Below are 25,526 nucleotides of genomic sequence, written 5' to 3'. Positions count from 1 at the left end.
CCATGCAGGTGGCCTTCTGAAGGAAGAGCCTTCCCATGCCCTGCACCTCCACTGCATTCCGCAACGGCCACTGGTCGCACTCATTTTGTTAGCCTAATACCAGCATCCAGAACGCCCAGGATGGATGGCCTATGTATCCACTTGTGGCAAACACCAAAGGATACGGGAGCTTCTGCCGCGTGGACCCCCCTGAGCCGCCTGGTACCTGCTTTGGCCTCACAGCAGGAGATTCCATGGGTGGAGATCCCATGGGTGGAGATCCCACGGGTGGCTCCTTGTGCTTCTCCCTTTTGCTCTGGGAGGGCAGGTGGAGAGAGAACTTGTCAAAGCTCTCGGAAGAGTCGCTGAGCTCACTGGAGAAGGCTTCACTCTCAGCCAGGCTCTCTGGCACAGGCTTCTTGTCCCAGTTTGTCTGCTGTGAGCTCCATCTAACAGAGTCACTGCCTTCTTGGGCTCCCGAGAATGTCAGGCGTGGGACAAGTTGTGGCACGGCTGAGGCAGGCTCTTCAACCTTGGTCAGATAGGCTCCACCCTCACAGACCCTAGGGGAGCCCTGTTCAGATTGGGGGGTGACTGCCTTTTGTGGGCTACTTCTGGCCTTCAGCTCCTCTCTGGGGAAAGGTCCTGGAGGACAGGAGGGGCCTTCCCTTTGTAATTCATTGGGGTGTGGGCTGAGGACCTCACTCATGTCTGACATGAAACTGGACCAAGGGCTAGTTTTGTCTGTCACTGTGGTGATTTCATTTAGGGTCCTGGGCTCAATAATGTCTTCTTCATAGTCTTCATCACTGTAGTCTGGGCCCACCTCAGTGTCAATGCTCTGCACCCTTGTGATGGGCACTGCATGCTCCAGCGACTCACGGAGCGCCCCGCCTCCCTTTGATGTCTCTTTGAGATCAGGGGGAGGCAGGGGATTTGTGCTCGTCTCTACAGCTCCTGCCAATGGCTCCTCAGGAGTGGCGCTTCCTTCTCGCACAGCCTCTGTGTCCTGAGCATCTGGGAGGGTGGTGACCGAGCTGCTTTTTCTCCGGGCTTGGTGAGAAGTCAAAGCTGCTTGTGAATCTCTGGTGATGGTCTGCAGATCTGAATAGCAACAGATATCACTCTTACTATCTGGCAGGGCTGCAGACCACTCAGGTTCCTGCTCTGGCCTCTAGCCTCACAAGTATCCTTGTGATGAGACTTTAAACAAACCTCAGCATAGTTAATTCACCCAGGAGTCAGTGAAACTATGTTCATGGCAGTACAGTTTCTAATACTTTATTCTACTATTAGAGGGCTGAGCGCTAATCTACTGCAGTTGTGGAGACACCTGTGGTGTCTCATGCTCAGGTCTCTCGGGAGCTGGGTCCTGACGGGCATGCTCACGCTTCCATTTACTTCAGTAATCACCTAAATTAAAACCAAAACGAGAATCCACTCATTTACCTAGTCGATGGCAGTGATTAAGACTATTTTACTTGGAAAATAAAAGGAAAGCTTGATGCACAACAAAAGAAAGGAACAGCGGCAGCAGGGCACTGGAAAGACAAGTGCTTTGCGTCCAGTTTCTATAATTTGTGGTCATGAGCAAGCTGTCCCCTCTGAGCCTGTTTTTCTTTCAAATGTGACCAATACCAGCCACTCCTCAGGCTTGAGACTCTGAGAGAAATGAGCATACCCTGCATGCTGCATGGTGCATGTACAGACACTTAAGGAGAAGGTACCAGTCAACTCAAATTATTTTAGGTGAAATGAGGGTGGATAAGTGAATACACAAGTTGAAGAAGTTCAAGCCTTCATTTTACCTATTCTGAAAGCTCAGGCAAGAGGGTCACTTTAGGAGTTTAGAACCAGCCTGGGCCACATAGCAAGGTCTCATCTCAGAAAAGGAACAGCAACAACAAAGACATAGTAAATGACACGTTTGCATGATTCATTTAGAGAACCAGGCAGACACTAGCAGTGGATTTGATTTCCAGGGCCACGGCTATCCCTTCTCACTGACAGGGTTAACTAACAGGAGGTGCTTGTTTACTACAGTCAAAATCTTCAGGCACCAGAGGAGAGTGTGCCTATGTGAGTATACCTGTAAGCAGAACAGGCACCAGGCCGATGTACTTGGCTCTGGTCTTTTGGTCTTAATTACTGTGTTGGAACAAGTCCCTTTTTATAAAGCAGTTTATCTTTCAATGCCCCTTGCTCGTCACATCTCCTCCAGGAAGCCTGCCCAGAAGCACCAACTGGAAAGCTCCACTATGTGGCCATGTTCCATGAGGAAGCACATGAGACCACACTACAGGGTAAAGCTGTTTCCAACATCAGCTGGGCAAGGCCCACACATCTGGTTCTTGTTGTTTTTAAGGGCCAGCAAAGGCTCACCACACAGGTGCAGCTCTTCCTCCCCAACCCCCTTTTCTATGAGGCACTAGGGTGGGACCTGGGGGCTTACACAAATTTGGTCAGTGGGTATTTCCTGCCTGGGTAAGCATTAAACCCCCTAATTTGACTTCAAGGCCAGCTTTAGTCCTTCCATTCCCTTTTGCTACATCCCTATAAGAGGAGACCCCCTATTTGTAGCCACTTGTATCCTGATAAAGGCTCCCCCCCAATATTATATTATTTGTGACTTTCACATCATAAAATCCTATCACACTCACCTCCCAGTCCTCCCAGTCCCCAACCCTCTACCCTTGTGACCCCACCGCCGCCCCCCACCCCCACACACAAGGAAAAAATTACCAAAAAAGGTCCAATCTGTGTTGCCGTATACTCACTGGGGCATGTCAAACTCCCAGTGGCAACTCCCTTAAGGAAAACCTCCTGGCCCGGCCCCCACCAGAAGCCTTCATTGTGGAGAGCATCCCTATCACAGTTTGGTTTTTAGTTTACTTATTATGTATACAGTGTTCTGCCTGCATGTACACCTGGCTGCCAGAAGAGGGCATCAGACCTCATTATAAGAGGGTTGTGAACCACCATGTGTTTGCTGGGAACTGGACTCAGGACCTCTGGAAGAGCAATTGCTCTTAACCTATGAGCCATCTCTCTAGCCCTGGAATCACAATTTTTGAGTTCTCTTGGATGAAAACTTCTCTCTTGTTTCATCTTTCTTTTTCTTTGGTTGACTACAGAATATAAGTTTATGATGCAGAGCCAACAGTCTGGTCTGGCTGAGACGGTGATGATATGTAGTGATTGAGGGGACGTTACTTACAGGGTATATGGAGTGCCTTTCAGGCTGTGTAGACTTTTGCCCTTCTGTAGCTCCCAACACCAATATGGAGGCAAAGTGAGAACTGCTCTAAGGGACTTTTTGGAATGGTACACTTTAGAACCATCCAAAGTCTTCTACAGTGCTTCCCAAGTGTGCAGACTTTGTTCTGGGTATGTGGGCACATGTTTGCAACCCAACATTTGGAAGGATAAGGCAGGAAGATTACTGTGAATCTTAGGTCAGCCTGAACTACACAGTCAGATCCTGCCTCAAATCCAGTTAACTAACCAACCACCACCACCACCACCAAACCAAACCAAACCAAACAAAACTTACACACTTCTGGACTCTGGTACTAGAACTTTAAACATGTTTGTAGCTAAGTTTTCCTGAAAGATGGTGATGCAAACAAGTTCAAGAACAGCTGGGCAACCACCATCTAATCCATGCCTGTCACTTTTGGTTAGGGGAATAAAAGCTCAAGAAAGGAACGCACACGCCCAGTGTCAATAGCAAGTCAATGCCAGAAGCCAGGGACCTGGGCTTCCTGCCTTCAGCCCAGGGCTCTTTCCATTGCCCCATGCTCCTGCACACACCACTGTCCTGTGCTTTAAAAGTAAGACGGCGAAGAGAAAAAAAAAAGGATATGAAAATTGTTGTTTGTATTTGTCATGGAGGGCCATCTGAGGGTAGACACTCAGGTGGCCTTTGACATCTAGTGACCAAAGCTGATTAGCAGGGCAGCTCTGAGCCATACCTGAGATTAAGGAGCTGACTTGTAACACCAGGTTACTGGATTTCTCCAGGATGCACTGGCTCTCAGGGTCTCGGCTGCTGGTTCCTGGGTGCACAGAGTCCTTCTGGCTCTCCTGGCTCTGTGAGGGGGCAGGGGAGCTGTGGGAGCTGAAAGGCAGGAAAGGCTTGCTGAGCTTCCGGCTGAAGTACTTCTGGATCTCATCCAGCTCACTCAGGTTCTTCCTGGGGACAAGAGGGGTTGACAGAGGGTCATGCACAGTGGTTACAAGGATCTGCACAAGACACTTGAGGCAGGACTTCAATACTGCTCACGTGCTTAGTGCTATAGAGGAGCCACTGTCCCCTTTAACCAATCATTCCCCTTCTTCCTCCTGTTGCCAGAGCCAACTTGTCTCCTTTGTCTGACTCGTTCCTCTTCTGATAGCTAGAGAAAATGTAACCTTCTCATAAGGAGCCATTCTCTTTGCTAGGTTGTTTTGTTTTTTTTTTTGTTTTTGTTTTTGTTTTTGTTTTTGTTTTTTTGAGACAAGGCTTTAGTATGTATCCCAGGCTGGCCTGGAACTTGCTATAGTCTTGTCTCAGCTGAGATTACAAGCGTCATTCCACGTGGCCCATGAGCAGCCATTCTCGGCCCTCACCGTGGCAGTTCTCACTTCTTTGCTCCTATTGCTTCCCACTTCTCCGTCACTCCTCATCCCATCTAGGCAGCCTTCCTTGGTCCTCCAGGTTGGCTCCAGGCCACCATCTCAGATTGTCCTCCATTTCTCAATCTGTGCGCCTACTGATTTCCTACCTACTTCCCCTCATCACTGTTATCCAGCGATGGCTTCTTACAGCCTCCACCCCCAGCCAGCAGAGGTCATGGCACAAACAAATGACAACTGAATGAGTTAATATGAATGAGTGATTTGAAAAATATCTCATTTTCATTGTCACCACTCCCCGATGGGAAATCGCACCAACTTACATTTGTGTAGGATTTTGTTTTCAAATACACAACCTTGACAGTTCTCAGCCAACCACTTGAATCGGGAGTTACTACCTTACAAACAGAGGATTCAGACTCAGTGACCTGAAGTGCTTTGTCTAGGATAAGTAGCAGTACGTGGCCATGCAGACTCTGGGACCCCAAGTCTCAGGCTGTTCTCAAGGACTCTAGATGGGCTCTGTCCCACCCTGGTCTACTTCTCAGACTGTGAACCCCGAGATCAAGCTGCTTTCTACCCTGTCTCTTCTTTCCACCGTCTCGTACGGCTGCTGCGCATGGCTTTTCTTTCCAAAGTCTATTAGCTGAAGTCACTGGGTCACCTGCCTCCTAAATCCCTTCACTCTCAGCGTTAATACATGACCTTCAGTTGTGCTTTTTTTTTTTTTTTTTTGATCACTGGTCTTTCATTCGTTTTCTCTAACTAGGCCACGGGTATCTAGGAACAGATACTTGAGGAAGCATGTCTGCTGCCCTGAAAATGCCTGGGAGATCCCCATAGTCTAGACTGAGTCAAATGCAAATGAAAGGAGGACAAAGCTCATCCTTGTTCTATCACTAGAGGATTCGCCTCATCAAATGGTGGCGGCGTCTGTGTCTTGATCATCTGCAGCAGGAAAATGCAAGCAGCAGTACACTTGGCACAGCTTCAGAAAATCTGCAAACCCAGTGCTGTCGGGGGTTCTCACAAGTGACAGAGGTCTATCAATACTTGCACAATAGGTCACACATGGGTCCCCCAAGTCTATTCAAGGCCCTTCATGCGCTAACTTCTAAAGAACTACCCTGCTGCCTGCACTTAAATTTTTACTGTGTGTGTGTGTGTGTGTGTGTGTGTGTGTGTGTGTGTGTGTAGACTGAGGACAACTCTAGGGAGTTGTTTCTCTCCTGCTGCTATGTGAAATCCTGGGATTGAACCCAGGATGGGAGGCCTGTGTGCAAACACACTTAACATGCTGAGATATTTTGCTGGCTTACACCTTGCATCTTTAGCTCAACTTGTTTTGAACTGTGCAGTCAGTATTTCCTCAACTTGATATACGTGCCTCTGGGGTTTGGAGACATTCTTTCTGCACAGAATAACCTTCACATTCATTAGCCTCTTCTTTCAAAGCCCACACGGGCTGTTTTAACTCTTTCCATGTCTGTGTTTCTGGATTACTCATTCCTCTGTCGTCTGCTCTGGGACAGGAAACCACAGCCGTCACTACCCTGTAGATTAACTGGCCATGACTGTCTCCTGTACTGAGGCTGTCAGGGCTGGAGGTCAAACTGTCCTTTCCACGGTACTAGATTCTCACTCGATAGCCTTGGGCTGATGTTGCTGATGCTTTAATTCTCATCCTGACTCTTTGCTAGCTAGACCAACACAATGGCAGGGAAGGATGGACCCAGGATAAGAATAACGATATGGCTGTGCAGGTGATGGCCACAGACCGGATGAGGCTTTGTAGACGTGACGATGTGACGTCATGTGATGGTGGTTATCATAAGCTGTGGTGAAGAAGCTACAGTTCCTGGATTTACAGGTTCGTCAGTACCAGAGCCTTCGGGAGGAACACAGGGCTGCAACTGACAGTTTATCTGTGAGAATGCCTATGAAGTTCCAAGGTCCAACTTGACACTAATGTGCATGAGACCTTCCAGAGAAGGGGCAATTAATGGAAATGCCACATGGATGCTCCTCCTCCACCTGTGCCACACACATGGTGGCTCTTTGTGCCTCTTCTCAGTGCAGGTCCTCACCTGAGAGAAGTCAGAATGGAGGTGTGGGAGGACGAAGGCACTGCGGTCGGTTTCTCTTCACTTGCCGAGACTGCTTCCCCGTGCTGCAGGGACTCGTGAAATCGGCGGATGTTCTGCACATGCTCCTCGTGGCGTGCTGCTTGGCTTTTTACGGTGCCATTTCTGTTGGGGGGAAATCGGGAATGAAATCAACTCCTAACCAAGGAGAGGACTCTTAGTGTGACAACGGAGTCATTTTCTTAAAGTGACACTGCAACCAGGTCTGGCTTGCTCAGCTCCTGCTTGGACCACACAGGCTTCCTAACTTGCTTTCAGTCTTACCCGTTCCACTTCCATCTCCTGTCCACAGGGGAGCCTGAGTGATTTTCCTAAAGCACAGATCTGAACTAAAAGCAACTACAACAGTACATAAAGAGCCTTCAGTAGGATGGCAGTCGCTACAGGGACTCAACAGGGATGGGCTGTCCGCCCTCACCACTCCTTTCTAGCTCTGCCTCCTTTAATCTGCAGAACAAATCTTTACTTCCTAAGCATGGTATTCAAGATGTAACTACAGCAATCTTCTTCCTGTCTCTTTTACTAAGGCAATCTGACTGAGATGTGATTCATATAGCATCCAGTTAACCCAATGAAAACATACAATCCAGTGATTTTAGTGTATTCAGGACTATCTACTTTTTTTTTTTTTTTTTTTGAGACAGGGCTTCTCTATAGCCTTGGCTGTCCTGGGCTTGCTTTGTAGACCAGGCTGACCTTGAACTCAGTGATCTGCCTGCCTCTGCCCCGGCTGCCACCCCCCACCCCCAGTGCTGGGATTAAAGGCCTGCGCCACCTCCCCTGGCTTATCTACTTCTTTTTAAGGATCAGTTTTAGCACATCTTATTACCCCTCTAAAAACACATTTAACACCCACTAACAAACATTTCCATTTCTTCTTGAAACTCTCAACCTGTGGCAACTACTCATTTATCTTCTGTCTTTATTATTTGTCTAGTCATATCTTTTATACAAATGGAATCACACAATATACTTTTAAATCTCTTTCATGTCATAACTACATCAGTACTTTATTTATTTTTTAATTAAATATTTTACTTGTATTTAGAATTTTTAAAAAGTATTATTTATTTACTTATTTTTTCGTGTGCACACGTGTGTGTGAGTGTGGAGACCCAGAGGAGTGTCTGATCCTTTTATTTATTTATTTTTTTTGGTTTTTCGAGACAGAGTCTCTCTGTGTAACCTTGGCTGTCCTGGACTCACTTTGTAGACCAGGCTGGCCTTGAACTCACAGGGATCCACCTGCCTCTGCCTCCTGAGTGCTGGGATTAAAGGCGTGCGCCACCACGCCCAGCTGAGTGTCTGATCCTTTAGAGCTGGAGTTACAGGTGGCTGTGAGCCCCCTGCTGTGGATGCTGGGAACTCAGCTTAGGTCTTCTGGAAGAGCAACATGAAGTTACATGTGAATTTTAGAATCAGCTTACTCATTTCTAGAAAGACGCCAACAGGGATTTTGATATGTATTATGTTGAGCCTATATAAGAATTTTGGAAGTATCACATTTAAAAAATGTTAAATTCATGAACCATGAACACGGAATGTCATCCCGTTTATTGAGATCTTTACCATCTTTCAACAATACACTGATAATTTTTAGAAAATATCATCTTTAGTCATCAATATTTATTTAGTCTGATATTGCAAATGCAATTGCTTTCTCAGTATTTTTGATTCTACATTGTCAGTGTTCAGAAATACAATGATTTTGTATGCTTAAACTTTAAAAATATGTAAATGTGCAATATGGTAAAAATTTTAAGATATAATCCACATTTAAAAACCTCTGTGAACTCATCAAATTATTATCATTTGTCACAGCCTCATGTGTTGGCTCAGCTGGCCTGAACTATGCACGTCAAGTTGTTCAGACTCACAGAGACCTCCTTGCCTCTGCTGTTCAAGTGCTGGGAGTAGGCATGAGCACATTCCTGGCCTGGGTTGTCATCTTTAAGAGTACAAAAGAGTTCCCAAGTAGGAATGTTTAAGAACCACTATTTTACTAAGATGTAGCCAAACCTAAAACACTTAACATGTTTAAAATGCAGAATTTGATGAGTTTTGACAATATGCCTACATTCAAGAAGCTAGTACAAGATAATATTTTTGTTTGTTTGTTTTTTCTTCTTTTTTTTTTTTCTTTCCCAAGACAGGGTTTCTCTGTGTAGTCCTGGTTGTCCTGGACTTGCTTTTGTAGACCAGGCTGGCCTTGAACTCACAATGATCCACCTGCCTCTGCCTCCCTGAGTGCTGGAATTAAAGGTGCCACCATGCCTGGCTACAAGATAATATATTCACTCCTTCCTCAAGGTTCTTTTTGAAATTCCTTCCTCTTGCCTCCTTACTCATCCCTTATCGCTGGGTCACCACTAATTTGCTTTCTGCCTCTGTAGACCAGTATGCATTTTTTAGAATTTTATATAAGTGGAATTTTTATAATGTACGTTTATTCTAGCTATTATTTCTCAGCGCAACTATTTTGAGGTTCAGTTTTTTTGTTTTATGTTTTTTTTGAGACAGGGTATCTCTGTGTATCCTTGGCTGTCCTAGACTCGTTTTGTAGACCAGGCTGGCCTTGAACTCCCAAGTGCTGGGCTTTAGTTTTTAATTTAACATATTTCTTTCTGTGTTACATTCTGTTTTATGAATATACCACAGTTTGGCAATCTGTTCACCTAGTTGGAGATAGCCGTCTGAGTTTTTAGTTTCCAGTTATACTAAACACAAAAAATTTAGAAATGCTGCTCCAGGCATTTGCCATATATAATTATGAATTAAATCTCTTGTTTCAGATTCGTATGAAAACAATCAGCTGACATATATAAAGTGTATTAAAATGAGTTTATTTCTATTCTGATTTATTCTTTATAACAATTCTTGAGGTAATATATTGTTTTCATTAAGTAAATATGAAAGCTGAGGCTCAAAGAACCAAAGTAGGAGCTTGAGAGACGGCTTAGTAGTTAAGAGCACTTGCTGTTCTTTCACACTCAAGTTGTGGTGGCTCACAACTTTCCATAGCTCCTGATGCAATGGATCCCACACCCTTTTGGACTCCAAGGGCATAAGCACCCAGTGATACACAGACATACCCGCCAGCAAAGCACCCATACACGTACGATAAAATAAAGAACCAAAGCAGTTAGCACAGATCATATCCAGCTACTCTAGGACCCTGACATGCTCAGAAACAACTGGCGGGGGCTAGGGAGGAGCAGAGGCTAGGGAGGAGCGGGGGCTAGGGAGCAGCGGGGGCTAGGGAGGAGCGGGGGCTAGGGAGCAGCGGGGGCTAGGGAGGAGCAGAGGCTAGGGAGGAGCGGGGGCTAGGGAGGAGCGGGGGCTAGGGAGGAGCGGGGGCTAGGGAGCAGCGGGGGCTAGGGAGCAGCGGGGGCTAGGGAGGAGCGGGGGCTAGGGAGGAGCGGGGGCTAGGGAGCAGCGGGGGCTAGGGAGCAGCGGGGGCTAGGGAGGAGCGGGGGCTAGGGAGGAGCGGGGGCTAGGGAGCAGCGGGGGCTAGGGAGCAGCGGGGGCTAGGGAGGAGCGGGGGCTAGGGAGGAGAGGGGGCTAGGGAGGAGCGGGGGCTAGGGAGGAGCGGGGGCTAGGGAGGAGAGGGGGCTAGGGAGGAGCGGGGGCTAGGGAGGAGCGGGGGCTAGGGAGGAGCGGGGGCTAGGGAGGAGCGGGGGCTAGGGAGCAGCGGGGGCTAGGGAGCAGCGGGGGCTAGGGAGGAGCGGGGGCTAGGGAGGAGCGGGGGCTAGGGAGCAGCGGGGGCTAGGGAGCAGCGGGGGCTAGGGAGCAGCGGGGGCTAGGGAGGAGCGGGGGCTAGGGAGCAGCGGGGGCTAGGGAGGAGCGGGGGCTAGGGAGGAGAGGGGGCTAGGGAGGAGCGGGGGCTAGGGAGGAGAGGGGGCTAGGGAGGAGCGGGGGCTAGGGAGGAGCGGGGGCTAGGGAGGAGCGGGGGCTAGGGAGGAGAGGGGGCTAGGGAGGAGCGGGGGCTAGGGAGGAGCGGGGGCTAGGGAGGAGAGGGGGCTAGGGAGGAGCGGGGGCTAGGGAGCAGCGGGGGCTAGGGAGGAGAGGGGGCTAGGGAGGAGCGGGGGCTAGGGAGGAGCGGGGGCTAGGGAGCAGCGGGGGCTAGGGAGCAGCGGGGGCTAGGGAGCAGCGGGGGCTAGGGAGGAGCGGGGGCTAGGGAGCAGCGGGGGCTAGGGAGCAGCGGGGGCTAGGGAGCAGCGGGGGCTAGGGAGGAGCGGGGGCTAGGGAGGAGCGGGGGCTAGGGAGCAGCGGGGGCTAGGGAGCAGCGGGGGCTAGGGAGCAGCGGGGGCTAGGGAGGAGGGGGTCTAGGGAGCAGCGGGGGCTAGGGAGCAGCGGGGGCTAGGGAGGAGCGGCGGCTAGGGAGCAGCGGGGGCTAGGGAGCAGCGGGGGCTAGGGAGGAGCGGGGGCTAGGGAGGAGCGGGGGCTAGGGAGGAGCGGGCGCCCGTCCTGGAGTGGATGGTTAGATCTGAGCAAGGACACGGCAGTACAGCCTTTCTGAAGCAACTGGGGCACTTTTATGTGGACAAAAAGCAAATCATTAAATTCTTAGTTTTAAAATTACTAAATACTGCTCTTATTCTTACTCTGTCTCTTTCTTTCTCTCTGTCCCCCTGGGGTGCCCCTTTCCTTCTCTCCCCATGCTTCTACAATCAATCTTATACCATGTCTAAAAAATTACTAAATACTGAGCCCTTAGAAACAAACCCCTAAGGGGAGGGGGCAGGGAAGAAAACAACGATGACGACGATGATGACAATGACGAGAACACCCCCACCCCCACCACCAAGCCGTCAGCCTCGTTTCATTGACTGGAGCTTGGAGCCCAGAACACTGGACATAGGAATCGAGACACAGCTTCTAGACAAGATTATCTTCACATGGCGACCACGGGAAAACTACAAAGCACTAAGCAGACCTTGGGGGGTGGGTAAGCAGTGTGCGAGTGTCTGTCTCAGAATGCAGGTCTATCTATGCAGGACCGCTGCCTTCTGTTTCAGACCTTGCAGCTCTGGCTGGCCTGGAGCTCCCTATGTAGACCAGGCTAGCCTTGAATGCACAGAGACATGCCTGCCTCTGCCTCTGCCTCCCATGTGCTGAGATTAAAAGCATGAGCCCTGTGAGAGAATATTTTTCTCGTTGTGGAGGTGGTGAGAAAGACCAGTGGGGAAACTGGTGGAGGGCACCAAGGCCAGAAAGGGAGTGGGTTAGGAAGAGCAATCTCATTTCTGGCCCTGTTCTCAAAGAGGATAGGCGCACTGCAGTCCACCCACAGTGCTCGTAGCCAGCTTAGTGAACACAAGAGCCAATGCTGTGTGGCTTTGTTTTTTAAATTTTAGCTTTTTTAGACAGGTAGCCTAGGTAGGATGGCCTTGGCCCTCTGATCCTGCAGCCTCCACACCCCTAGTGCTAAGATCACAGGTGCGCACCACCACAGCTGGCTATGTGGTGCTAAGGACTGGTCTTGGGCCCTGCACACACATTCCACCAACTGAGCTACACCCCAGGCCTTGAACCAAGTAAACAAAACTTGACATATAGTTTTTTTCTTTGTGGGGTGTGTGTGGGGGGTGGGGCTGGTGATGTAATTTCTATAAAAGGTTAAAGGGAGATCTAAGGACAAGAGAAGAAGAGTGTCCCTTCATTAATGGCAGTGAAAACACTAGTTCATATCTTACAAAGTGTTTTCAGAGATCTTGAAAGTCAGTGTTTCTGTGTCTCCAGTTTCTTTCTCTAGTAAACGAAAGGGAAATGACAAGGCAGTCCACACGCATCGTTTCTTTGACCCCATCTCTTCCCATCAAGAATTACCTTGCAGGGGAGGAGAAATCAACCTCCTTTGGAGAAGTATGAGCAAGCTGGTCCTGGATGTGCCTCGCAATGGGCCCAGGGTACGCATCACATACAGCAGAGGCGGGGAAGGGGAAGGGGCTGAACAAGGGTATCTGGAGAAGCAACGAGAAAATGGTGCGCTGGTTACCACCAACCCCTTCACAAGAAAGCCATACGTAACCTCGAACAATCCCTTGGTTTAGTCTACTCTCTGTGTTGAACTGTTACAAGCAATATACACTGCCCCATTTAAACTTAACAACGGCCCTACGAAGTAGGCACTGTTATTATTATTATTTTACAGATCATGCCCTCGGACTGTATTTGAGTTGCTTCTCTCGTATTTATGTTCTTATTCTTTCAGATACTAGGGTAGATATGATTTCATATTTACACACGAGAACTGGGCTGTCGTTTTTTTTTTTTTTATTCCCTGAGACAGGGTTTCTCTGTGTAACAGCCCTGGTTGTCCTGGAACTCACTGTGTACACCAGGCTAGCCTTGAACTCAGATCTCCCTGCCTCTGCCTCCCGAGGCTGTGATGTTCTTATCTCCTGACTACCAGCGCTGATCGGAGGACTCTTACAAAGGGACACTGAGCTCTTCGTCATTTTCTCATGTAATCACTCAGTACTGCCTGATTCCATGCTGTGCCAGGCAAACCGAGAGATGAGTACAATCTATTACACAGCAACAGAGTTCCCCTCTCTGCAGAGTCCAGAAAACTCCCCCCTTTTTACCCCACCCCCACGCCAAGCCAGGAAGTTGTATATATGAAATGTGAGCCACAAGCTGGAAGCACCAAACGGGGCAAAGGATCGTCTTCCAGTAGAACCTTTAGTAGGTATGAACAAGGAAGCCTACCTGAGGATGGTGTCCTGGAGCCTCCATCCCTCGTCTTGCTTGTCTTTCTTCTTTTAAGTGCATCAGACTCTCCAAAGGGGAAATAGCAACTTTTATTTGCCCTTGGCACTCTCCACTGAAGTCTGTAATATTGTACCAGCCACAGATAAACTGGAAGCCAGACAGTAGTGGGGAGAGGTCCACTGAGGCAAAGCCAACCACCCTCTCCTCATCTGTGGGGAAGAGAAGACAAGAGTTGGGCAGTGTGGCTGGTGTTGAGGTTAGAGGCTGCACACGCAGAAGCCATTGAACAAGACTGGCAATGAGGCCGAGAGGCTGGGAGCCAGAGCCTGTTATGAAGTCCTTTCCTGTGCTGTGTTACCCCTGACCCCACTTTTTTTTTTTTTAGATGAGGTTTCATGTATCCCGGGCTGGTCTTGAACTTGCTATGTGGTCAAGGCTGACCTTGAACTTCTGATCTTTTTGCCTCCATCTCCTGAGTGCAAGGGATACAGGTGTGTGCTGGAATACAGTTGTGCCATCATGCTGTATTTACGTGCACTGGGGATAGAGCCCAGGACTTCACATGTGCTCAGCCAGCGTTCTACAAACTGAGCTACATCTCAGGGCCCCTGTTTGGTGCATCAGAGAACGGCTGGCAGAGCTGTGCTTGGTATATTTGATATAAGCTAGTAGGAAAAATTCTAAACCTATACACACTTTCCCTAGACTTTACATGCATCCATGATTGTTCTCAGGTGTGTGTGTTGGAGTGCACTCCCACACATATACATGGGTATTCTTGCAATTATGCAATTTCAAGAATTTTCATTTTCTTATTTATAGTTACCTGTAGTTCCCACATTTTCTAAGATATACATGTGTATATCCAATTAAATCAGTTATAAGAGAAAGACAATCTCTTGGAAAGCAGCAAGGAATACTATGTTTGCTGTCCCTCTGATACAGCTATTAGCTGTGACCTGGGAAGCCATTTTGATACCCTAAGTCTGGGTAAGTCCCCTTCCAGCATGCCCTGTATTTGCCCAGGCAGGCTATACTGCATTTCTTGTGTCTCCCATGGCTGTAAGCTCTGTGAAGACAGGGGCCACCTGCCTTCCTAGTTTTGTGGCCCTGCCATTTAGCATAGTGACTGGCAGGGTAGGAAATCAAGTACCTTCTGAACATAGCCTGGTGTGCTTTGGACGGTCTCTGTGGAACGTCTGCTGGGTCTGTGTGGGCAGGCCTGAGGACGGGAGGATACTTCCATGTGCTGAGAGACAGATGAACCTTAGCTGTCTGGTTTAGGCATTACCTCCATTTACAACTTGAGCTTACAGGCACCACTAACGGTCCTGAGGATGGAGACTGCGCTTTATTGTTATGCCCAGTAGCCCTAGCACAGCGGCAGCAGACTCAAAGTGGCCCCACTTACTGAGTAGCACTTATGTGCCAAGTAGTTAACAGATATTATTTCTAATTTTCACACAACCCCACAAGGAAAGTACTATATCCTAACTACATAAAAAAGATAAGATTTCTCTTAGCATTGGTTGGTTCAGGTTAGCAGCAGCTGCTCCAGTCATGAAGGGCTGGCAGCGGCGGGGTCGCTGGTTAGAGGGATACAGTGCTCATGGATGTTTGTGATGAGCTTACCCCTCAGTCCCAAGCCTTTTCTCAATGTACAGACAGAAAGCCAGTGATGGTGAAACTTAAGTGGAATACAAGGGCTACCTGGTCTCTGTGGATGGCTACATGAACATGCTGCTTGCACATACACAAGAATACACAGATGGGGCATTGTCTGGACATCTGGGTGAAGTTCTAATAAGGTGTAATAATGTCCTTTATATCAGAGGCACTGGAGGAGGAGGAAGATAAGAAATGAGAGAATAGTGTCTCTGGAGAGCTACACACACACACACACACACACACACACACACACACTCACTCTCTCTCTCTCTCTCTCAAGATTTTTTTTTTTTTTTTTTTTTGGTTTTTCGAGACAGGGTTTCTCTGTGTAGCCTTAGCTGTCCTGGACTCACTTTGTAGACCAGGCTGGCCTCGAACTCACAGCGATCCGCCTGCCTCTGCCTCCCGAGTGCTGGGATTAAAGGCGTGCGCCACCACCGCCCGGCTCAAGATTTGTTTTTGTTTTTAAAAAAAGATGCTGAGGTATAATGGTCTACTTCAAGGCACTCAGCAAATGACAGAGTGAAGATGTGAACCCAGGTCTGCATATAATCAGAGCTTATTATTTTTCTCTTGCCATTGAGCTGAGGTGAACCTTGCTCTGGAGGACAACTCCTATAGAACCTTAGGGAGGAAAGGAAGGCGGGGAGGAGTGTGGAGCCCAGTTAAGCACAGCAGGAATGACTTACGCTGATTGAGAAACTGACTTTTGCCCAGTCCCCAGATCCACAAGGCTGGAAGAAGTGGGTCTTCAGTGAATGCAAAGCAGTAGCACAGCTCATAGGCAAAGCCAGAACCAGGGCAGCCTCACACAGGAACAGGCTGGCCAACGTCCCTCATGCCCCAGGACTCCTGCTGTGTCTCAGGTCTGTGGTCAAACTGAAGCCAAACCCTGGCAGGCAAAGTACTGTCTGTGCCTCTTTGGATACCCTGAACAACTGAATATTTGGAAACCAGGCCCTAGCAGAATCTTAGAGGAGCTGAACGTTCAGGAGTGATTTAATGAGGGTGTTGCTGGCCACCTCCAGGATCTCTCGCTGAGCCTGGACTCGCTGGCTTGGGGAGGCTGGCAGGCTGATGGTCTCTTGTGATCGGCCATCCCCACCTTTCCAGTGCTATGAGCAGCTTTGATGGAGGTGCTGGGGATCCAAACTCAGGCTCTCATGCTTGCACAGCAGGCACTTTAGTGACTGAGCCAGCTCCCCAGTTATAGTTATAAAATCAGGCTATATTTTTTATCTTGCAAGGATTAGAGATACTTGCCAAGCTTGTGGCACATTGCCATTCACTACCCAAGTACGAGACACCAAAAGGACATTTACTGTCTGGACCTTATGTGCCCAGTGGACCTGATGAAGGAGGCATTACTAGTAACCCTGCTTTACAGATGTGGAGGCTGAAGCACACACAAGTCGAGTCATTTGCCCAAAATCCCATACCAACGGTGAGAGGCAGAACTGACATTTGGATCAGAAGAATCTGGCTTCAGAGTCTACTGGCTTTTATCTTTTTATTTTCTTCACATTCTAAAAGTTGTATTTATTTATTTATTTATTTATTTTGGGGGTTGGGAAGATGCATATGCCACAGCTTGTATGTGGAGAGATGTCAGGGCACAACTTGTGGAGTCTCTTCTTCAACCCTGTAGGTCATTGGGTCTTGTGACAACTTTGTCTACTGAGACAGCTTACTAGCCCCAGATTATGCCTCTTAAGTGCTGACATATACCTGCAATTCCAGCACTTGGGAGTTAGAGGCTGGTGGCGGGGCGGGGTATGAGTTCAAGAACAGACCAGATTATAGTGAGACCCTGCCTCAAAACAAGTAAAATACCCATAGTAGCTAAGTAAAAGTATGTTCAAGACTATACTATTAGCACTCCCTCTTAGAGAAGCCTTTGCATAGGAAGAATAAGCAGTCAGACTCTGGCCTCTATATACTACTGGTCTTGTTTGACAGGACAGAACCAAGAGAAGGCCTAACATCATACATAGGAGGGAAATGGCTTGTATGTGTCCTGTATGTTATAGTTAAGGACAGACACAACTGGAAAGGCTCAAGTGTAAGTAGATTCCTACATTAAGCATGTGGTCGAAAAATATGATTCCTAAGTACTTAAGTTATACTATAGGGGGCTGGGAGAGCTGGTCCAGATGTTAAGAGCACTGAACGCTCTTTCAGAGGACCTGGGTTCAATTCCCAGCAACCATGCGGCAGCTCACAACTGTCTATAGCTCCAAGATCGGATATCCTCACACAGATGTATATGCAGGCAAAACATCAATGCACAACAAAAAAGTAAACTGAAATTCCACCAGAGAATAACATAGTCTTCTGTATGATCCTCCTCTACCAGACACCCGTGTTCCCAGAGGCATCAGTACCATGGCTTTGCTTAGCTGGAAAAGGAAACCACAGAGCAGTGCTATTACCTCCTTTATGCCACACTTTGAAGACCAGGGTTTGATGTGGGTCCAGAAGCAGCTCTTTTGATAGCCTGTAGAAAAAAAATCACCACTGTCATGAGTTAACTATAGGAACCTTCCACAGTACGGAACTTAGATTTGTGGATGATACCCTATCAGATTAGAGATGTTTTCATTAGACATTTTCAAGGAGAAGCCCAAGGAATGCTACAAGAAGCAAAGAAAATGTTGCAAGAAGAAACTGATGCCTTAGGTGACTGGATGCAAAATTTGGCCACAACATAAACTATGAAGCCAATGAAAGGTAAACATAATATCTCCCGTGTACACATGTGTGTGTTTGAGACAGTCTTTCTATGTATTCCTGGCTGGCCTAAAACTTGCTCTGTAGACCAGGCTGGCCTCAAATGCACAAAGTTCCACTGCCTCTGCTTCTTGCGTGGTGGGATTAAAGGCATATACCATGAGGACGAGCAACTGTGTATGTATGTGTGTGTATGTATGTATGTATGTATGTATGTATGTATATATATTTTTTGATCATTTATTTAAAATCTGCATGCCAGAAGAGTGCACCAGATCTCATTATAAATGGTTGTGAGCTACCATGTGGTTGCTGGGAATTGAACTCAGGACCTTTGGAAGAGCAGCCTGTGCTCTTAACCTCTGAGCCACTTCTCCAGCCCCGCAACTGTATGTTTTAAGAGTCAGTATTCATGCCTGCATTTTATATAATGAATATTTTAACCTTCTGGGCTTTACATCTATGTTATTAAAATTGGCTATACAATCTTGAAAAAGACACCTAATTGGATTTTACAGTGACCTATAAGATCACGTCCATCTTAAGATGAGGAGTCCGATGTTTGGAGATGTGACGTAACTTAGCTCTCACAGCAGCACACAGCAGGGATGTAGTGGGATGTGAGCTCCTCTGGTTCCAAAGACCAGGTTCTTTCCACTGCACTAAAGCAACGGCTTCTCCTTTACAAGATTAATTCTCTACCTGGATACCGCCCACATCCCTGGTCTCTTCATCTACGTAATGTATGTGCGCATCCTTGTAAAGAGAGCTTACTTATGAAGCACACTCTGACTTCCAGATTGGCCTACATAACCTTTTTTTCCTGAGCCAGCTTACTACCAGCATTGAACTTACTTCTTTTACATCACTGTCACACTTAAGTAGAACCACAACCTAACAGTGGAGAGGCTTTTACTTATCTCATTCCCAGTGCCTACAATAGGGCACCTCATACACCTGTCTCTCATTGACTATTTTTTGAGCAATAGTCAAAGCTAAAATCACTGAATACAAGGCAAGCCATATGGCTCAGCAGGTAAAAGCACTTGCCACCAAGCCTGACAACTCAAGTTGTCCTCACAATTTGTCCTATTACCTCCATGCGCTTGCCACGGTATGTGTACACTCATGCACACAAATGCAATGAAGTTTTTTTTTTTAACTTTTTTTATTATTTATTTTATTTTATTTTATATTTTCTTTTCTTTTCTTTTATGTGCATTAGTGTGAGGGTGTTAGATTCGCAGGTACTGGAGTTACAGAGAGTTGTAAGCTGCCATGTGGTTGCTGGGAATTGAACTCGGGTCCTTTGGAAGAGTAGACAGTGCTCTTAACCACTGAGTCATCTCTCCAGCCCCACAATTAACTTAAAAAAACAAAACAAAGCCAACAACACTGCAATAAACCTTTTAATCACTGGTAGCCATGAATTCATAAACACTAGGACTAAGTAACTGTATAAAGATGCACTTTGCAGCTCTGTTCAAACATTATTTTATCTATTATAATTATGGCTCTGAGTTTGTCTCATGGAACAAAGAGCTGATTTTAAACATCAGAAAATACAAACCTTGACTGCTGTTGAAAATTCCAGATGGGTGACTCGGAGTTTTCAACCACATGGGTGTACACAGGAGATGGCTCTGTGGCTGTTGCAAAAGACACACAGCAACTGGGTACGGATACCTTCCGCTCCGTCAGGGGGCTCCCTGAAAGAAAACACAGTGGGGGTGACTGTATTTTAAGGCAGGGCCTCTTAAACTATCTACTTGGAACTACTTTTTATCTGAGGAAATTTATAGGTGACTTGGGCAGGCATATCAATTTAAACAGGCATAGAAATCAACATTTACTCACAGCAAATTATAAAAAAATTCTTTTAAAATTTCTTTAAAAATATAAATTCACTGTTCATAAAAGATAAAAGCAATCTATATACTATTGAAACCAATGTGCTTGTTTATTTTTACATAAAGAGTTAAATCTTGGCTGAATATTTGATTCTGCAGGATGTGGTTGGTCCAGTCTGACTCTGGATTAGTCAATGCTGCGTGAGCCACTCTGCACAGATACACATACAAAATGGCAGAAGCGGGCTTAGGGCCACTTCAGAAAAATGTTGGAAATTCTGTCACAATTCCAAGCTAAAACTCATCAAAAGATTTCCTTTCAAGCCAAGTGTGGTGGTGCACGCCTTTAATATCAGCACTTGGGAGGCAGAGGCAGGTAGATCTCTGTGAGTTCAAGGCCAGCCTGGTCTACAAAGTGAGTTCAGGATAGCCAAAGCTACACAGAGAAACCCTGTCTCAAAAAACCAAAATCCAACCAACCAAACAAAACCCAAAAAACAAACAAACAAAAAATAAAACCTAAAACAAAACAAAATTTCCTTCCATCCATCCATCCATCCATTTATTTGCAAAACTCAATTCAGCAATTAAGGAAAACAATAACCCAATCTATAGATAAAACAACTGGATACATGCTGAAGAATAGTGATGAGAAAATATTAATATTAAAAGTCTTTGTTTTTCACAATTAAACTGGGTGTTATAGCTTATGCCTTTAAGTTCAGCACTTGGGAGGCAAAGCCAGTGGGTTTTCCTGAGTTCAAGGCCAGCTAGGTCTACACAGTGAGATCCTATCTCAAAATAACAAAGTAGAAGAAACCTTTGTATAAACACTGTAACTCACAACATTTAATAAGTCTAAAACCAGCTGTGGGTGTCTTAGGCTGTGTTTGTTGGCCTTGAGTGGTGACTGCACATGCAATGTAAAATGTGCACGATGTAAGTTCAGCACCAAGGCCGCCATGAAGTCAAGTGCTATAAACTGCCAGAAACAACTCAGGTTTTGTTAATGCTTGTTTTTGAACTAATATTTGATCTCTGTATGATCAGAAACCTTCCACTGCTGTCAAATGCTCCGTGACTCTCACACTCAGTTGTGCAACTCGCACAAGTTGTGACCCACAGGTTAAGACGCTGGGCTTCTGGGTATCAGATGGCTGGAAGGGGCCTCACGTGTGTGTAAGCAGGGCCGTGTCTAGCTCTCTCTTTGGTCTTTGCTTGAGCTTCGCTTTCTTACATGTTTTCATGTTCCTTCTCTTCTTTCCTTTTTCTTCCCTTCCTACTATGTCGCCTAGGCTGACCTTAACTCACAGTCCCCTGCCTCAGGCTCCTTAGCACATGCTAGCAAGCCTGGCTCACCAGTGACCTTTCCACTACTGCCATTTATTTCACTCTGGCTCCCTGGGCTCATGTTTCTCCTCTGGACACATGCTCTCAAATCACTTCCCAAACAAACTTCGAATTCTAGATGTACACCAATATTGCTCTGGTCTGTCTCATGTCACTGCTCCCAGCTCCATCCTGAGTTTTACTTTTGAAGCTGCTAATTGTAGAGGTTTTGAAATAAAACTAGTGTTTTGACTTGGGAGAAATAGTTCTGGAGCTTTCAGCCAAACAGGCAGTGATAAAGAAATCAGCTGGGCAGCACAGGCCTGTCAGGTCCCCTACTCGTGCATCATGGGTAGGAACTCATCTGGCCTTATTTACATTTCTGGAAAGGGTCAAGGAAACTCAGTATACCTCCAGGAGGGTGGACACACACGGAGACCGGCTGAGGGCTGAGGTGAATCGGCCTTATGATATTCAACTTCTTCACTCCATTTCCAGCACTTCAGTTAAGTAAGAAAAGTATTTTGTGTATCAGGGACTCAGCATCACTGAGATTAACTCATATTTAGATAACACTCTATAAACTGCTTTATTATACACTAATCTCATGCTGATGACACTTCTGAAAAATCACTAAGTGACTCTTCCTGTGTCACAAATAAGGCAAGCCAGGGAGGGTCAGGGAAGCAAAGAGCTGGTTTATGACACTTCTGGGGCATTAGCAGTAGAAGAATAAGCCGTGTTTGGCTGACTCCTTGTCCAGGGTCTCCCACTGTAATCGTTCTAACTCACTCTAGTGAAGAGAAGAGCTTCTGCTTTTAATACGAGCCAATGGAACCCTTTCAAAGGACAGAGAGATGGCTCAGCACGCACAGGCTAGCCACACAAACCTGGTGACCCAAATTGTACTGCAGGTACTCTGGTCATACACAACCGGAACTCAGCACTCCTCCACTGAGACAGGAGCCAGACTTGCTGGGAAGTTCATGGACCAGCCAACCTGGAGCACACCATCAAGCAGCCGGGAGCACACCATCGAGCAGCCTGGAGCACACCATTAAGCAGCCGGGAGCACACCATCGAGCAGCCTGGAGCATGCCATAGAGTAACATGGAGCACACCATTGAGCAGCCTGGAGCACACACCATAGAGCAACATGGAGCACACCATCGAGCAGCCTGGAGCACAATGTACACCCTGCCTCACTGACCTGCCTCAACTAAATGGGAGGTAAGAACCACTTCCCCAAAGTCCTCTGATCTGCACAGGTGCATGCACCGTGACATGTGCACACAAGCATGGACACACACACAAAACACATAAAAGTTCTATGAAGTTAGCATTAATTGACATTTCTGTCAATTGTGCACAACCTGAGTCAGATTTGGTTCTTGATCCTAGGAGACAGCCCAGCAGCATCTACTCTCCAGCTGTAGCTCACACCACTTCAAAGCACTTTAACTTTGCTCTTCAGCTGCCTCTTTTGTAACCCAGGGCTTGAGACACCTGTCTTGTGTGAGATTATTAAAGCTGACTTTCTCTTCTTCTCACACAGGGTCTTACTATGTTGATCATGCCGACTCTGAACTCCTGTAATCAAGCAATGCTCCTGCCTCCGCTTCCCGTGTGGCTATGACTAAAGGTCTCAAAGCTATTTTTTAAAGGAGAGCCCCCCCCCCCCCGAGGGATTTCTGTAACACATGTACTTATATCTTCAGAACCACAAGTGCAGTGGGGACCATGGAAAGTTCCCAGCTGCTCCATGTTCAAGCTTTAGGGTGTCTGTAAAGCGTCAGCATGATGCTTTGTACAAAGAAACCATTCGCTCCATTCCAAGGCTTGGAAAGTTCGGGCCCAATGAGAGCGCTGTTGGAGGTGGGAGCAAATCCAATGTGTTGATGAACCATGTAAATGACTCTTATGAAAGCTTGACAAGGTACTTGAGTGTACAGAGAGCACATACACGGCCTCAGCCCCATGTTCTTAGAAGACAGACATGGAAGAAAATCTCTGTGACAAGCTTGCGTGATCATCACATGTGATAGTTGAGAAGATGAGAGGTGGGTTTGCTCAGTCACAAAGCAGTTACAAGTCAGCTAGGCAGACGTGGCCCTCCAACTCCCATTCTGGAGCCCTGTCTCGCCATCATGGAGAGGGCCCATGCCAGAGACAGGTTGCAGGCCTGCACTTCCCCTACTGGCTCATGGGTAAAGGGACTACATGCGGACACCAGTACAAGAGTAGCTATCTGAATACAAATAGCATCGTTTAAAGGCAGGTCTACCCTGACTTGTTATGAGCTGACTGTTACAAGAGGCCAAGTGATTTACAAGCTGTTAACTCAGCCAGAACGGTGAGGAGACTATGATGCGGAGCAGGAGAGATTTACCTCGCTGCATCATGAGGCTCAGGATGTTAGGACACAGAAACAAACAACACACTCCCTGACCCAAGGACAGGAACCAGAGTCAGTGTTGTGAGAATGTGGTGGTGGTGCCGGACACTTAGGGGTGCAGAGAGGCAGGTGTACTGCTCATAGGTGTGACAGGGTAGGCATCAGAGTGTTGGAATCACTTTAGCCTACTCTTCTAAGGAGAGGGAGCAAGTCTGCCAAATGAGAGAGGAAAAAAAAAAGGCATTTTCAGTAGAAGAAACAGCCTGACAGTCTCGAGACTTAACAGGGTGCTGGTACAAAACAAGTTGTTGGCTCTAAGTGAACACGTGAACATAGTGAGACGTGAAGCTGGCAAGGCTGGTGAGGCAGATGGGCAGGACTCTGTGTGCTGTTACCAGGGTTGCAGGTGACATAAAACCAACCAAGTACTTTGACTGATGGAGAGGCAAGGTCAGCTTTTTGGCCAGACAGTCTTGGTAGCGGAATGAGAAAGACACTGGGGGAGAGGGCGGGAAGGAACAACCAGGGCAGACCTGGCAGGGTCTGAGAATGAGTCTCCCACAGCCTCAGTGGGCGGCACTATTTTCAGAGGTTGGGTCTAGGTGGAGGAGGTGAGGTATAGGGTGTGTCCTTGGGGCTGTAGACTGTTCTAGGCTCCTCCTTCCCATTCTCTTTGCCTTTTCTGCCAAGAACTGAAGAAAAGCTGGTGCCACCTGATCCGCCCTCCATGGCCACGTAGCCATGATTAAACTTTTAAAGAAGTCCTTCCTCTTCCTCAAGCTGTTGGTCAGAGACCTGATCACAGGGGGCTGAATACAGACTGTTCCCTCTGTTCGCCGCTCTATGCCTGGCACTGAGACACGTGCTTACGCACAGCAAACCCTACTGTCCATCTTGCTGCTAAGGGAACAAATGCACTCATTTGAATGGTCAACAATTACAAGGCCTTTACTCTTGAGAGCTTATTTACAGAGAAGAAGAACATGGGGAAAATGTTGGTACCATTTTGTCGTAATCAGAAAGGTGCTGAGGGAACAGACAGGAGGGAGCCTATGTCAGGCAGCCCTCTGGTGCACAGTGATGCTAGACCTAAGCCTTGCGAGTGGAGCTGGAGTGAGCAGCCTGAGGAGGGAATCCTAGTGGAAAGGCCGGCCTGAAGCAGGCCGGGGCGGAGGCTGCTTGCCAGGGACTCCTTCACAGTCTGGTGAAGCGCTTAAGCCTCTTCACTGAATAGTGCTTCTTTCAAAACGCATAAGGGAAGCCCGGCGTGGTGGCGCACGCCTTTAATCCTAGCACTAGGGAGGCAGAGGCAGGCGGATCACTGTGAGTTCGAGGCCAGCCTGGTCTACAAAGCGAGTCCAGGACAGCCAGGGATACACAGAGAAACCCTGTCTCAAAAAACAAAACAAAACAAAACAAAAAAACAAAAACAACAACAAAAAACCCCCCAAAAAACCCAAAATCAAAACGCATAAGGGAAGACACATGGGATCATAAAGACATCCAGTTCTACTGGTAGCTATCAGACCCTAGGAGAACTCTGTGGTGTGGAAGTCTATGTTCTGTTGCTGAGACGCAGCAGTAGGTAGTAAGTGCTGTAAGGTCAAAGAACTGAGATACTAAATGACGCAGAGGTTTGTGATTCCTATGGCCTCAACACTGTATGCACTGCTCTTAATATTTTTTTTTTCCTGTCTAGTATCACCAACTCTGAGTTTTCCTTATGAACCTCCTGGGGACTTGCAGACCCAGTGCTGAGAAGCCCCAGTCCTGGGTGCATACTGAGGACTACACAGGTGGAGTGGAGGAGGGGGAGGAGGGGGAGGAGGAGGAAGAAGAGGAGGAAGAGAGTTGTGAGAATTTTAATACAAGCGTTTACTTGATGTGGAGACTGGAAGGTGGATAAGGGAAAGAGAAGGACTGAGGTTACACCTGGCGTTCTGGACAGGAATTTATGATCTGCAGCATTAATACAATTGACAAACCTGGTTTTAACATCAGAAAGGCTTTCATGTTACTTCAACCTTTTGGCGTGGAAAATAAGATAATTAGCCCTCCTTGTAAGTCTCAGCACACTCTGAAAGCTCTGTGGAGACT

General features: G+C 47.3%; 2 protein-coding genes across 4 annotated transcripts in view; one reads left to right on the top strand and one right to left on the bottom strand.

Moving 5' to 3' along the window:
- The window catches only part of C2CD3 (C2 domain containing 3 centriole elongation regulator), a 107,365-nt gene that overhangs the window by 16,457 nt on the left and 65,382 nt on the right, over positions 1-25,526 (bottom strand). For 2 of the 3 annotated variants that reach the window (XM_084772933.1, XM_084772934.1), the window contains exons 25-31: positions 19,426-19,564; positions 17,558-17,622; positions 13,455-13,666; positions 12,570-12,703; positions 6,684-6,845; positions 3,954-4,174; positions 165-1,083 (exon numbers count right to left, since the gene is read on the bottom strand). In XM_084772933.1, the coding sequence (XP_084629059.1) occupies positions 165-1,083; positions 3,954-4,174; positions 6,684-6,845; positions 12,570-12,703; positions 13,455-13,666; positions 17,558-17,622; positions 19,426-19,564 (1,852 nt within the window). Of the gene's footprint in view, positions 1-164; positions 1,084-1,153; positions 1,393-3,953; positions 4,175-6,683; positions 6,846-12,569; positions 12,704-13,454; positions 13,667-17,557; positions 17,623-19,425; positions 19,565-25,526 lie in introns of those variants that run through there. The other variant, XM_084772935.1, reaches the window with a different exon arrangement.
- LOC311592492 (small nuclear ribonucleoprotein F-like) lies at positions 14,798-15,332 on the top strand. The gene is given in 3 exon segments (XM_084772963.1): positions 14,798-15,122; positions 15,125-15,150; positions 15,156-15,332. Coding segments are annotated over 3 exon segments (237 nt in total). The 5' UTR covers positions 14,798-15,070; the 3' UTR covers positions 15,315-15,332.

This window comes from Acomys minous (genome assembly GCF_964271855.1).
Source record: "Acomys minous genome assembly, chromosome: 2".
NCBI lineage: Eukaryota > Metazoa > Chordata > Mammalia > Rodentia > Muridae > Acomys > Acomys minous.
The sequence above is the reverse complement of the archived record's forward strand: the minus strand, read 5'-3'. Positions and strand labels throughout refer to the sequence as shown.